At 42.3% G+C, this 15,151-nt stretch overlaps 1 protein-coding gene across 8 annotated transcripts in view; it reads left to right on the top strand.

Annotated features, from left to right (window-relative positions):
* The window catches only part of PPP6R3 (protein phosphatase 6 regulatory subunit 3), a 145,602-nt gene that overhangs the window by 89,139 nt on the left and 41,312 nt on the right, over positions 1-15,151 (top strand). For all 8 annotated transcript variants that reach the window (XM_046643786.1, XM_046643784.1, XM_046643783.1 and 5 more), the window contains 4 exons: positions 7,561-7,690; positions 9,796-9,948; positions 11,980-12,129; positions 13,288-13,352. In XM_046643786.1, coding sequence (XP_046499742.1) covers positions 7,561-7,690; positions 9,796-9,948; positions 11,980-12,129; positions 13,288-13,352 — 498 coding nt within the window. The remainder of the gene's footprint in view (positions 1-7,560; positions 7,691-9,795; positions 9,949-11,979; positions 12,130-13,287; positions 13,353-15,151) is intronic.

The following is a 15,151-nucleotide window of genomic DNA, read 5'->3' as shown; positions in this document are numbered from 1 at the left end:
GGGAGATCATTCAGTCATGGCAACAACAAAACCCACCCTAGCTCATTTGCCAACTGATATAGATTGATTCAAACCCCACACGAAACACCTAGAAAAAAAGGGATGTGTCCATTCCAGATGTAGATGCTGTGTACATCAGTTTCTACTTTTCCCACACAGGATGTCCATCTTTCAACCAAAAATTGCAAGACAAAGAAGCAAGATAAAAAGACCCCCAACAAACTCTAAAAAAAAAAAGCAATCAGTAGAACTAGACTCCAAAATGTTGAAATTATGTGACAGGGAATTTAGAATAACTATGGTTAATATGTTAAAGGCTTGTGGAAAAAGTGGACAGTATGTGAACAAATGGGAAATGTTAGCAGAGAGATGGATCATATGGAAATGCTAGAAATGAAAAACAGCAGAAATGAATAATGCTTTTGGGCTTCTTCTTGGTAAACTTTGACTTAGTTGAGGAAAGAATCAGTTGTATGACGTTAGAAATTACTCATATTGAAATATGAAGAGTTAAGCCAAAAAGTTACAACTCACAACAAGGGGGTATGTCAGAGGGACACAGGAGCAAGCTGAAAGAGCTCCCATTGGCCAAAGCTGGAATAGTTTGCACAATAAAATAAAGCAGTTTTATAACCCGAGTGTAAAATATCTGATGTAAGTAAATGGTTGAACAACTAAATGGGGCGAAGAGAGATCTCTCGGGCAGAATTGCACATGGTTCCTGTAGATGCTTCTCCTCGAGGAGGAAGCGTACAACTCCCCACGCTTTAAGTGCATCGCGCACATCGTGACTTCCTTCCAAATAGTAAGGTATGGGAAGAGAAAATAAAACTTGGTCAGGTTTGACAGAGAGCCCTGACAAACACCTCCTCAGCCAGATAATCACGGTCAAGAGCCAGTGATAAGTTGTGTTGCTAGTACGTAACCTTGATGTAATGTCACGAAATGGCATTTTAACCTGTGTGGTCTTCCTCCCAATGACCCGTGAGCTTGAGGAAGACATAAGGTAAATCCCAACTGAGGGACATTCTGCAAAATACCTGGTCAGTAAAGTCTGAGTAACTATCGTGACCAAGAGGAGGCTAAGGAGACGCGACACTGAATGTAATGCAGTGTCTTGGATCGGATTCTGGAATGGAGAGAACCCTCTGGGTACAGACTGAGGAGATCCGGATACAGTATGGATTTCATGTATCAATATTGTTCATTAATTGTGACAGATGTATCTATCCTAATGTAAGATATTAATAATAGGGGAAACTGGGCATGGGTATATGGGAACTCTGTATTATCTTTGCAATTTTTCTGTAAATCTAAAACTTCTAATAGAAATTGACATGACAGACAGAAAATCAGTAAGAATACAGAATACTTGCACAACACCAGCAGTCCATTGACCTAATTGACACTTTCAGAACATTCCCCTTAACAACAGCAGAATATACATTTTTTCAAGTGCACATGGAACTTTTACCAAGATAGACCAGGTTCTCAGCCATAAAACAAACCTTAACAAATTAAAATAATAAAAAATCATACAAAGTATGTATTCAGACCATAATGAATTTAAACTGGAAATCCGTAAAGATTTCTGGAATATCCCCAAATGTTTGCAAATGAAGTGGCACACTTCTAAATAACCCCAAGCGTCAAAGAGGAAATGACAAGAAAACAAGAAAATATTTTGAACTGACAATGGAAACAGCGTGTCAGAATTTGTGGAACGTAGTTAAAAGCAGTAGAGGTAAATTTATGGCATTGAATGTTACTATTAGAAAGGGAACAGAAAGCTCGTGTCAATGATCTAAGCTCCCACCATAAGAAACTAGTGAAAGATGAGCAAATTAAACCCAAAGCAATCAGAAAGAAAGAAATACTAAAATTAAGAGCGAAATCAAAGAGATTGAGAGGAGAAAAACAGTACAGAAAATCAGTGAAACTAACAGCTGTTTCTTTGAAAAGATTAATAAAAGTGATAAATCTCTGGGCATAATGGTGAAGAAAAAAGTAGAAAAGACACAGATTATAAATAACAGGAATGAAAGAGGGGGACATGACTACATTCCCTGTAGACGTTGAAAGAAGAATAAAAGTACTACAAACAACTCATTAAACAATTTCAGCACTTCAGCTGAAATGGACAACTTCCTTAAAGGCATAAAACTACCAAAGCTTACTGAGAAAAGTAGCCTGAACAGTCTTAAATCCATTGGAGAAATTTAATTCAGATTTAAAAGCTTCCCAACAAAGAAAATTCTCAGCTAGGATTAGCTTCATTGGTGAATTCTGCCACAGATGGGAGGTGTCTATCAGAATATAGAAGACAACACTTTCCATCTCATGAGGCCAGCATTACTTTGAAACTAGACAAAATCATTATAGGAAAGAAAGCCACACAGCAAGATTCCACAAGAGCTTAGATGCAAAATTCTTCAAGAAGATATTAGCAAATTCAGCAATACGTTAAAATAATAATATATCAGGACCAAGTATGGTTTATCTTGGGAATGCAAGGCTCCTTCATCTTTCAGACGTTAACACTGACACCACCAAATGCTGGTGAGGTTGTGGGGCAGCAGGAGCTCTCCATCATTACTGGTGGGGATGCAAAATGGTCCAGGCACTGTGGAAGACAGTTTGGCAGTTTCTTACAAAACTAAACATACTCTTACTGTACAATCCAGCAGTTGTGCTCCTTGGTATTTACCCAAAGGAGTGGAAAACTTATGTCCACACAAAAACCTGCACATGGATGCTTACAGCAGCTTTAGCCATACTTGCCAGACCTTGGAAGCAGCCAAGGTGTCCTTCCATAGGTGAGCGGATAAATAAACTGTGGGCCATCCAGACAATGAAATACTACTCAGCACTAAAAAGAAGGAGCTCTCAAGTCATGAAAAGACATAGGGGAAACCCAGATGCATATTACTAAGTGAAAGAAGCCTATCTGAAAAGGCCACATACAGCATGGTCCCAACTGGATGACATTCTGGAAAAGGCAAAACTATAGAGACAGTCAAAAGATCAGTAGGAGGTGAGGGGGATGAGATGAGTAGGCAGGGCACAGGTGACTTTTAGGGCAGTAAAACTGCTCTGTATGATACCATAATGATGGAGACGCGTCATTATACATTTGTTCAAACCCACAGAATGTCCAGCACCAAGTGTGAGCCCTAATGTAAACTGCAGACTTTAGATGATTATGATGTGGCCATGTCGATGCATAGGTTATAGCAAATGTACCACCCTAGTGGGGCATGGTGATAATGGGGGAGGCTGTGCGTGTGTGTGGGGAGGGGGTGTACGGGCAGTCTCTGTACCTTCCCCTCCATTTTGCTGTGAACATAAAACAACCCTATAAAAACAGTCTTAATAAAAATCGGTGTAACTCATGTCAGATTAAAGAAGAAGAACCCTGTGATCACTTCATTAGATTTATTTATAATAAAACCTCTCAGTAAATTAGTAATAGAGAGGAACTTGGAAACTGATAAGCCCTCTTTTAAAAAGAAAACCTATAGCTGACATCATTCTTAATGGTCAAAGACTGAAATGATGTCCCCTAAAATCAGGCAACGTGGCAAGAATATTCGCTATCACCTGTCTGTTCACCCTCAATCTGGAGGTCGTAGTCCGTGCAGTAAGGTGGGAAAGAAAGAAACACCTTCCAGATTGGGAAGGAAGAATAACACTCAATCTGTCCACAGATGTCAGGATTATCTTCATAGAAAATCCTAGAGAATATACAAAACACTCCTAGAACTAACAAGGAAGTTTAGCAAGATTGCAGAACGTAAGGTCAACATGCAAAAATTAGTTGCATTTCTTTATACTAGCAACACATAGTGGAATTTGGAATTTTTATAAAGTGCCGTTTACTATAGCACATAAAAAAGGAAGTACTTACATGTAAGTCTTAACAAAATGCATGCAGGGTTTAATGCTGAAAACTATTGAATTCTGATGAAATCAAAGATGACCTAAATAAATGGAGAGAGATGCCATGTTCGTGGATTAGAAGACTCAATATTGTTGAGATGTTACTTCTTCCCAAACTAATCTGGAGATTCAATATAATTTCAATTAAAATCCAAGCAGGATTTTTTTGTAGAAATAAAGCTAATTCTAAAATTTACGTGGAAATTCAAAGGAAATATAATAGCCAAAACAATTTTGAAAGGGAAAAACAAACTTGGAGTACTGACACTCTGATTTAAAGCTGCAGGACAGTTGGTATTAGAGAAAGGATAGACTATAGATTACTGGAATAGTAGAGTCCAGAAGTAGACCCACCCATACATGGTGACTTGGTTTTGACAGAGATGTGGAGGCAGTTGAGTGAAGAAGGGATAGCCTTTTCAGCAAATGGGCTGGAACGTTCATCTGCAGAACACTAGACCTGGATATGTACCTTGCATATTGTGCAAAAATGAAGTGGAACATGGGACTAACTGTAAATCCCCAAACTATAGAAGTTCTAGGAGAAAATCTGTGACCTAGGATTAGGCCGAGATTTCTCAGCTGCATCACCAAGGCCTGGTCCATAAAAGAGAAGTTGACAACTCAGACTACATTAAAATTTTCAGTTTTACTCTTTGAAGGACTATTAAGAAAATGAAAAGGCAAGCCACAGACTGCCGGAAAATATTTTTAAATTGTGTGTCAACGAAACGATGTCCAGATATGTAAAGAACACTCAAAATCTAGTAACAAGAAAAAGAATCCAGTTTTTAAGAAATCAAAGGATTTGAGCAGTCACTTAATAAAATGTGTATGTATATATTTGTAGCAAATAAATATATGGAAAAATGGCCAACGTCATTTGTCATTAGTGAAATTCAGGTTAAAACTGCATTGAGATGCCGCTGCACATCTTTTGAACAACTTGTATTTGTTTCCTGTGGCTGCTGTAATAAATTACTGCAAACCCTGACTTTAAAGGACAGAAATCTGTTCTCTCATAGTCTGAATGCCAGAAGTCCCAGATCAAGGGGACACAATGCTGCCCTCTCCAGAGGCACCCGAGGAGACTCCTCCTTTGCCTCTTCCAGCTTCTGCTGGCTGCTGGCATTCCGTGCCTTGGGGCCACCTCTCTCTCTGCTTCATCTACGCATCGCCTTCTCTGCTGTGTCTCTCCCCTCTCTGATAAGAACACTTGTGATGGCATTTAGGGCCCACATGGATAAACCAGGATAGTCTCCTCATCTCAGGATCCTTAATTAATTACTTCTTCAAATAAGGTAACATTCACAGGCTCTGCGGACTAGGGTGTGAACATATCTTTTTGGGGGGCCATCAGTCAGCCCACTACATAGCTAAAGCAAACAAAAAAGAGAGACACCTCCCAGTGCTGGTGACGACGGGGAGCGAGTGGAAGTCTCACACGTAACTGTGGGGAATGCGAAGCCATGTAGCCACTTTCTGAAAACATGTGGCAGTTTCTTAGGAAGTTAAACAGATAGTTGTATTTGCCAGCAGTCTCTTAGATATTTACCTGAGCGAAATAAAAACTGTCACATTAAAAACTTGTAAGTGAATGTTTGTTACTTTTATTCATAGTCACCTCAAACTGTAAACAACAAAAGTGTCCTTTAACCAGTGACTAGGTAAAGAAGATGTGGTATGTTGGACGGTAGATTGCTGTTACCACCAAAGGCAGTGGACTCCTGAGACAGAAACCCCCGTCACTTCTTGTGCCTTTCCAAATCTAAGTTTAATAAAGCTCCACTTGGAATAGCAACGTGTCTTTTGTTTGTGATTTGGCGAATTCTTATGTATTTTTGGAAGAATAAAAATGTGAGACTAGCCAAGAAATGTTGAGCAAGAGCAATGATTAAGTTGCCTCCTGCATATTACGGTGCATCATTGTTATAAGAAATATGGCAGTGTGATACCATTGGCAGTCTTGTTAAACACCGTGGATATTGACTATAGTACCTCAGTCAGGGCTGGTACATAAATCGATGCTCACTAAATATTTATTAGATGAACAAAAACCCAAAATTTCTATGAATGATTAAGGAATTTTGGTGTGTGGTTTCATATGGTTTTTGTGTAAATGGGGAAAGGCAGATTGTTCTATAAATGTGGCTTAGAAAGTGACTCACCACTTGGGAAAAAAAATATCATGTCTATACCTGTTTTACATAAAAATAAATTTCAGAACCAGCCCTGATGGCCTTGCGCTTAAAGTTTCACTCTGCATTGGCAGCCTGGGTTGAGTTCCCAGGCAGAGAACTCCACCACTTGTCTGTCAGTAGCCATGCTGTGGCGGCAGCTCACATAAGAGAACCAGAAGAACTTAGAACTATACACAACTATCTACTGGGGCTTTGGCAGGGGAAAAGAAGAAAAAAGGAGGAACATTGGCATAGATCTTAGCTTAGGGTGAATCTTCCCCTGGGGGGGAAAATCCAGATGAGTTAAAAATACTTAGGAATAATATGGAAATACTCATAGAATTATGGGATTGTAAAGAACATTCTAGCATGGCTCCCTGGACAGAAACTAATGAAGAAAGCTATATTTGGCCACATAAATTATTAAAACCCCTACACATTAAAAAGCACCACAATCAAAGCAAAGGCCTTTCTGCTTCCCCTTTTTCCAGTAATCGAGTTTCCGAATGCTGTTACATGCAGCTCTTAGAGATCACTTATGCCTGTGGAACGTTTTCAAGTAGCAGTTGTAACAGTCGCTCTCTGGGTGTTGGCTGTAGGCCAGGCCCTGTTCTCAGTCCTTTGTCTACATTAGCATGATCCTCACAGCAGTCCTGGGAGAGACCTTCTCAAGTTCCCATCATCCATAGTAGAGTGAGTAACTGGGGAGTGAAGGCCAGGGTTTGGGCTCGGACAGTCTCCCTTCAGCAGCTGCGTTGGTAACCACTTGTTAGCCCTGATGCCGAGAGGACGCTCCGCTCTCAGTGGAGCTTTTGATTTGAACTGCACACCCGCATTCTTGGGCTTCTCCCTCCTGGGGTCCTCCCTTCCCCGACTCTGAGAACCCTTTGTCCCTGTGCTCACACCAGTTGAGATGTGGGAGTCTCTTTCCACTCGTAATTGTTTTCCTGTAAGGAGTAGAGTGTGATGAGTATCGATTGAGCTTTATGTTAAAAAGTAATTTAAGCCTTTTAAATAGGAAACAGTGTTGATTACCCAAGAAGAACTGTATGGAACAAATACAGGCCTGTTTATTATTAACATCTCACAGGCAGGTAGTATGGTGTGCCTGTAATTCAAGGATCAGATCTCCTTTTGCTTTCCAGATGTTCTGGTTAGAGACCTGCTGTTAGTGTAATAGGTATAAGGAGTTAGAAGTGTTAGGAGAACGTCAAGAAATCTAGTAGAGTTTCTCTCCTGACCCTGGGGGCCTTTGGATTCCAGGTCATGTTGACTGATCCTCATTGAGATTTTGTTACACTCTCTTCCTCGCCCTCCAGAGATGTTGGTACAGTCATTATGTATTTGGATGGCTCTTATGTATATATCTACGTGCTGTGGAGCATCTTGAATGATTTGTTTTGAAACTATAATAAGTAAAATTAACTTGCTTTGTTTCAAGATTTGAAGGCCATATAGAGATCTGCCCACCAGGCATGAGTCATTCTGCTTGTTCGGTCAACAAGAGTGTTCTAGAAGCCATCCGAGGAAGACTTGGATCTTTTCATGAACTCCTGCTTGAGCCACCCAAGGTAGGGCGGCTATCTTGAGCATGGCTGACCAGCTCAAAGATGGGATGTAAGCAGAAAGTATGTGAACCTTGTGAGTAATAGACCCGGCTGTGACCAGCTTGTACAAAATGTGTTAAAAAGTACACTGCCACTTGGTTTTATTGCTTTTGAGCTAGTTTTTAATTGCCTTTTATCTATATATAGTGTCTAAATTGATGAATGGGGTAGAATTAAAATTAGGCAAGTTTTTATCTGCTTAGGAAACTCAGCTTTTTATTCTTCCTTTCTATAAGTTCTGGTACTTATATGCCAGTAAAATAAACAGTTTTCTTCTCCTAGCCTGTTATTTTCGCATCTTTGAAGTCCGATTCATATTTGGGAGCTGATGTGTGAAATGGAGCTGTCTCACTCAGAGCTGGGGCAGTGGGGCAGGCTGAGGGACAGATGCCGTATGTAAGAAGCAGTCGGTTGAATGTGAGTCGGAGTGTCAGTTTTTCTGTAGGGAGCGTCCCTGTGCTAATCTAAAATGCCTCTTCACTCAGGCAGGCCACTGAAAGCCCAGATAGCCGACAGGGAAGACCTGCAAAGAGGGCTCCCCACGGTGCGGGAGGGGTCCTGCGGCTGCTCCGGCCTTCCCTCGGAGTGGTGCGGAGGTGGAGATTGGGCTGGAGGCCCTTCCGTGTGGAGGTGGAAGGCAGTCCCTGAGGGTTCTGCGGCCGGCACCAGCTCTTGCCCTTTCCCTGTTCCTCCCGCCCTCTACATTGGAGCGGGCTCCTAGCTGTTGTCTGTATCTCGGCGGCACCTGCTGGGTGCATTATTGGGACTTGAGTATGCTAGTTTCTCCCTTCTGAATGAGATGTTTTCTGTTTGTTTAACCTTTTTATGCGGGGAGAGCACAGAATAATTTATGTCCATTACCAAGGGAATCTAGTTCAGCTTCCAGATTGTCTCTTCAGATGCTACCAGTGAGCCAGTCGTGGTCCCACCTGTGCCGTGTTGTCTTAGGTGTGTTCAGCCTGTGTTGGGTGTTTGCCCTCAGGGAAAGTGCCCCTGTTGGTCCTTCCTGCCAGACCTAGGAAGAAGAATGGGAGAGTGAGGAAAGAAGAAGAAAAGATTTATTGAGGAGACGAGGAGGGAACATAACAAGTGGAGGCTGGAGGAGGAGCAGGATCTGAGAGAGGAGGGTGTGTGCTAAGTGCCCCTGGCCTGTGACCTAGATGGCCTACTCGTCATCTTTCTCGGTGGACACAAAGGCAGCACCTAACATGGATTCTCACATGTGTGTTCTTCTCGGCCCTCATTCAAAAGTAGGGCAGTGTCTTGTTTGGACTTCCTCTCTCTTACTGCTAGGACTGAGTGAGTTCAGTTTACCTGGTTTTGCTGATGAGGCGGTGTGTGAGTAGGTCCACGAAGCTTTTGAAAATGTCTGTTCATTAGAGCTGTCTCACCTGGAGTAGAGCCGTGAGCCTTGCAGTCCGTGGAGCGTGGAGGGGAGCGGGAGGGTGTGAGCGCGCTGGCGTGGCTGGGGCCAGTGAGGAGGGCTGCCTCGCCGCGAGGGGGTGGCTCCTCACCTTTCCTGTCAACACTTCGGAAAGTCTCAGATGTCTGGGTCTGTCTTTGGTGATTTCAAAGTGTAGAAACTTCCTTTTATAGACAAGAACAGGTTTAAGATTGATCCTGTTTCAAGGTTATGATCCAGGGGCAACTTCTGAGTTTGCATTTTTATCACAGATTTGGCAAAGATGGAGGACCGTGTTCCAGAACCACTCGTAACTTGTCGTAGTTTGTTTGACTTCTGGTCAGGTTTCAAGTATTGCGCTTCTTTTTCATGAACTTCCATAGCTTTCTGCTTTCTTCCAGTACCAGTTTGGGATGTTGAAGCAGGGGGATGCTGGATTTCTCATAAAAGCTGTAGCCTAGGGAAATTACTTAATTTTGTTTCCTCTTGGTTATTTCATTGTATCTTAAAGACATCAATGGCAGCTTTGGGTTTCCCTCCAGGTCTAGGATTCGGGCCAGATTGTTTGCAGGGTTAGCTCACCTAGTGTTCTAGCTTAGACATACCCCTGCACCCTTTTTGTTTGTTCACCTAACTGGATTTAATTGGGAAGCTTTCTCTTCCTCAGAAAAGTGTGATGAAGACTACGTGGGGCGTGCTGGACCCTCCCGTGGGGAACACCCGGTTGAATGTGATTCGGTTGATATCCAGCCTCCTTCAGACAAACACCAGCAGTATCAATGGGGACCTAATGGAGCTCAATAGCATTGGGGTCATATTGGTAAGATTTCCCCCAAAAGATGTTTTCATTTGCCCTGGATATATAACTCAAGTTAGACCGTCACAAACGTGCAGTATGTGTCAGTGACTTTCCTTGGGCTGAGCAGAAGTGATCTTTTATATAGTTTGTACCTTGAGTGTGTCATGAAATTTGAATGGTTTTAATTTTGCAGTAGTTAGTTATTGTTGCTGTGTGTAAGAGTCACATTAGAGAATTTGGAAGATGATTAAGACATAGGCTTTTCCCTCGAAGCCCAGTCTGGCACAGACGGTAGAGTGAGTCTGACCTCCCTCTTCAGGGGCTTGTCTTAGAGATAAATGACTGTGGCTACAGCCCTGGTTTCTCTTCATAATCAGCGAAGAGACAAGCCTTTATCTTCTTTCCACTGAGCGGTATCTGTGTAATGGATCTGAGACTGTATGTGGTCTTTTGATTTGAGTGTAAATTCTTCCTTGAAACAGCTGTTAGTCTGCTTGTCAGTGGAAGGGAAAAGGAGGAGCCCAGCAGTTATCTGGACTTCCTGACCCCTCAGTCCCCCAGTTCCAAGGCTTGTGCTTGGTGTCCTCAGACCCCGCTCCAGTGCCCACCCCTGCCTTGTCTGTCCTGCCCCTCCACAGCACAGAAGGCACGAGGGTGAGCACTTGGCACATTTCATACGACGTCTGGTCACACTGTACATTTGGGGTGTTTCACAGGAGGGGCTGGGTGTTTGTCACCACACGAGAGACACTGAGTGTGCACTTTCTATACATTTCTTATGTGATCCTGAGTAGAAAAACCCTATGTGAGAGCGCGTATGTTTTTCAGATCATGCTCAGAGAAGGGGGTATGTTCCATGGCTAGTACGTGGTGGAGCCAAGATTTGAGGTCACCCCCAATTTCAAACCCATGCATGCTTTATCTGCCATACCACTATGCTTCCTGGTGTCACTGAGATAATTTTAGTTATGTTGCAGCTTTGGGTTAAGGGGCATGTCAGTATAGAACATAGAGAGCAGGAATATTTTGGAGAAAGATGAAGCATTGAAGGATTACGGTTTCTTGGGTAGCGTAACTGGAGCCCTCTGGAGACAGAGTTTTTGCCCTGCCCTCTGACTGGTCTGTAAAACTCCAGGAATATTTCAACTTTCTTCTCTTGCCTCTGGGAGTCTCCCTGAAGTCATCAATTGCTAGACTTTAATCTTACTAATAGTAAGTACAATTATTGTTAATTCATTCTATTAATAATCTTTAGAGCGACTTTTGAGTGATACCAAATTTGATAAAACTCCTGAATGGGTCATTAACCATTACTATTTCATTTTGAGGTTAGATGACCAGACGTAGCGATGTCCTGAATACCTGCTTTAACTGTGCATTTCCTGCTCTTAGGAATCGTCTTTCCTTTTTGTTGATACTATTACCCTTCCAGGTAATCTGGAAAACGCTTGTACTTCCAGGAGATCCACACGTCAGCGCCTCTCATTCCTCTCTCGTGCTCCGTTCGCTGACAGTTCTGAGTTTGGAATGCCTGAGTGCTATTCTTTGTTCAGGTGTGAGCATCTCGAGATTGGGGACCGTATTTTTGTCTCTCTCTGTCTCCTATTGCACATAGCACCATGGCCTGCACAAAAGCCATCACTAAATATTTGTTGAATCAAAATGAAATTCTCGTGAATTTGCTTGAAAGTTATGGGAAATTTACTGAACTTAGTATCTGTATTAGTTGCTTTGAAAACATAAAAAGGTAGTTCGTTTCTCTTGGAGAAACATACTGTTGTCTTCTCTTCATGTGTTTCTTGTTGGTCTCTACTAGGTTCCACGCAGATTCTGGCATGTTGAATGAGCAAATACCATGCATTTAGTTTATGAAGTGGTGTTTCAAACCCCCTTTACATTAAACTTGTGTTCCTTTTAATTAGTCCTGCTGAGCTAAGAATACCTCATTTTCACTTGGTTAAGTCTCTGTGCAGTAAATGAACTAAAGTAGTGGCTTAAACACTGAGGTAACTGAATGAAAGAAAGCCTTGTTTTGTTTTGTTTTGTTTGCAGGACATGTTCTTCAAATACACGTGGAATAACTTTTTACATACACAAGTGGAAATCTGTATTGCACTGATTCTTGCAAGTCCTTTTGAAAACACAGAAAATAGCACAATTACTGATCAAGACTCCACTGGCGACAATTTGTTATTGAAACATGTAAGCTTGTGTGGTGTTTTTTTTTTTTTCTGCCAGTTCTGGTTATAGCATTTTTCCACTTAAGTGTGAAATGAATTGAAGTTTAAGGACATGAGGTTAAATTTCAGTGTCTAAATATTTAATTGTCGGGTCTTCATTGCTCTTTAACCAATGATTCTGTAAATCAAATCCTGGACAAATAACCATTAGATGAACTTTTAAGGAGAAAATCTAAGTGGCCTGTTTATTTGGTAAAATTAATAGATTTGAAGATTACATATTTTGGAGGTTAAAAGAAATATAAAAATTTAAATATTGCAGAAAACATTTAAACAATTATTAGGTACGCCAGAGTTTTAGTGTTTCTGGTGCTGAATACATTACTGAAAGTTGGGAGACGTGAGTTCTATGCAATGTTGAATGAGCTGCTTCTTGGAGTCTGTTTTCTTTTGTTAAATATGAAGCAATTTTATTACTAAGTCAGTCTTCAGATTTCTTCTTGCTTTAAAGTTCTCTGGTTGTATGAAACTTTTTCTAGTTTACACCGGGTTACTCCCAAACCTGGGAGATGGGAAAAGCTAGCCTGGAGTAACCAAATAGATGGGGAAGACAAATGCCATTGGAATCAAAGTGGCATTGCACATTCTGATAATGCAGCCCCCAGCACTCGTCATTGGCTGGCAGAATTTTGGCAGGCTACACCGATTTTTGATATGAATGCAATAATGTTAATGCATCTAGAAGTAAGTGTTGCTCACGCTTTAAAAGTACACCTATTGCTGTGGATTCTGAGTTAAATTTTTGCCAGGGCATAATTGTCTTTATTCCATTTTAATTTTGTCAGTCTTTGTATTTCTGAGCCCATCTTTCATGGCTGATAACACCCGGCTTTGCCTTAGGTCAGCTGCTCACTGGTAGTGGTACGTGAAATATTGTTGTTTCCCAGCAGATGCACTGCTGGAGGCCCGGATCCTGTCTTGAATCCCTGTGGTGTTCTGAGGGCCTCGAGTAAATGCATCATCACATTGCTTTCGATTTAGCCAGTAATTCACAGCTATATTTAGCTTGTTTGGGTTATACATGTCTCTGTTCTATTTAACTTAGCATTCTGTTTCACTTTAAAATTTTGACACTTTGACATTAATATAAATGTTAACTGAAATATTCCTTTTTATTCAGCTTTTTCAAAAGTGTCAGTTAATAGAACGAATACTTGATGCCTGGGAAATGAACGAGAAGAAACAGTAAGTAAATCATTTTCTCATAGGAATTCAGTTTGAGTTTTAATTTGAAGAAAATATCCTCCTTGCCATCGACAGGGAACAGTGGAAATAGCTGCATTGTACAGGCCACTTTACAGTTATAGACGGTTCTCTCAGGACTTCCAGATTATTTAGTTGTAACAGATATTTTTCTTAGAATTTATTTTTAGGTTACCCTGTCTTTCTGCCTCTTGAGGGGAATCTAGGGGTTGGGAGTGCTCGCTGCCTCCTTGCTGCCTTTGAAACTTCGTGGTCCTTTTTGAATGACTTTTTTTCTGAGAAAAAGGTGGAGCTGAATGACAGGAGTTGTGAAGTCAAGTCCTCGCTGACGGCGATTTAGCTTAGTGTGTGTGTCCTGGTCACTGCATGTCCTCAGTGTAGAAGAGAGCGCTTTGTGTGTGGAACTAGAGAGGGGACTGCCTAGTGCTTTCTTTGTAGGAAATTCCGTTGGGTGGTGGGCAGGATGACTTGAAGTATTAGTGGGTCCGTGCCAGCAGCTCTGTTACCCGGCCCTTTTGCCGAGGGGTGGTGTCTGTAATGGGCATTCCCCTCCACGGCCCTGGGAGCGTTGATGCGTCCCATGGATTCTGAAGCAGATGGCAGAGGGAGTGTTTGGGACACGCTCTCAAGGCATGCTGCCTGTGTTTGTTTTTAAGTCAGATGTACTGGAGAATAATTCTCGTAAGGTAAAATTCATCCTTTTATATATTAAATAAATTTCTGGGAATTCCGACAAGTGCATGCAGTGGCGTAACCGCCACAATCAAGACGTGGAGCGTTTCCATCAGCGCAGGAAGGTGTCTCTTGCCCCTTTATAGTCGAGCCTTTCCCACAAGTTCTCTTGCTCTGCATCTCTGTTCAGCCTTACCTGGCGGCCCCCCGGAGAGCCAAGTAACTCACGGGAGGTCTCAGCTTCATTTCGTGGGATTCGGCTTTTAAAAATTGCTCACTAAGCGCTGATAGGGCTTTGAAAGGTGGCCTGTAGTTTGAGTGTGGCCGAGCTAGTCTTGGTAGACCTCAGGGACATTCTTTCAAGCGGAGCTCCCTCGTGGGTGCTGTGAGGTTGTGTGTCTGACCCCATCCTGGCCCCTCTGTGCCCGCACTGGTCTCTCTCCCTCTCTGCTGCCTCAGCCAGCCAGTGCCGAGGTGTTCCGTGTCTTCTACTGCCTGTGGGCTCCGTCCTCTGAAGGCCTGGCTGGTAATCTTCCCCCCATCTCAAGGGGTCCTGAAAGAGCTTTTCTAATGTCCCCTTGCCCCAGAAGCCTAAAGAACCTAGGGAGCCCTGGGCCAAAAGCTTGCAGGTGGGCCTCCGTTCCCCTGTGGGCTTGGGGGAGCACGGTAGTGTCTGACTGAGAAGACGCCCTGAAGGAACGCTTGGGACTTGGGATGTTACTGTGAAACTAAGAGGCCTTAGCAACTCAGCTGAGGCCAAGCTTATGCCTTCTGACTGTTGGGTATCCTCAGACCCTCTAAGATTGTTAGCAAGTATTTTATGTGCCTTCAAGCCTAGTATGTTTTTTTAGTGGTATCTGAAAGATTCTCCCTTTAAGCAAAAATCTCTTCACTTTGTTCTCTCCTACCTGTGGTCAAAAGTCTTTTGTTTCATAGAATTTAAAGTCCTGACACATGTAAATAGTCGGGCAGAGAAATCATGGTGATGTGAACTGTCTGTCTACACGTAAAGACGGATCATAGTTGGGAAGATGAGACACTAAGTGGGGGAAAGGGATGAGGAGTCATTTATTTGCCTGTGTTCCAAGTGGCCTGTGGGCCACGTACAA

The sequence above is a fragment of the Equus quagga genome, chromosome 17 (genome assembly GCF_021613505.1).
Source record: "Equus quagga isolate Etosha38 chromosome 17, UCLA_HA_Equagga_1.0, whole genome shotgun sequence".
Taxonomy (NCBI): domain Eukaryota; kingdom Metazoa; phylum Chordata; class Mammalia; order Perissodactyla; family Equidae; genus Equus; species Equus quagga.
This window is presented reverse-complemented; position numbering and strand designations above follow the sequence as displayed.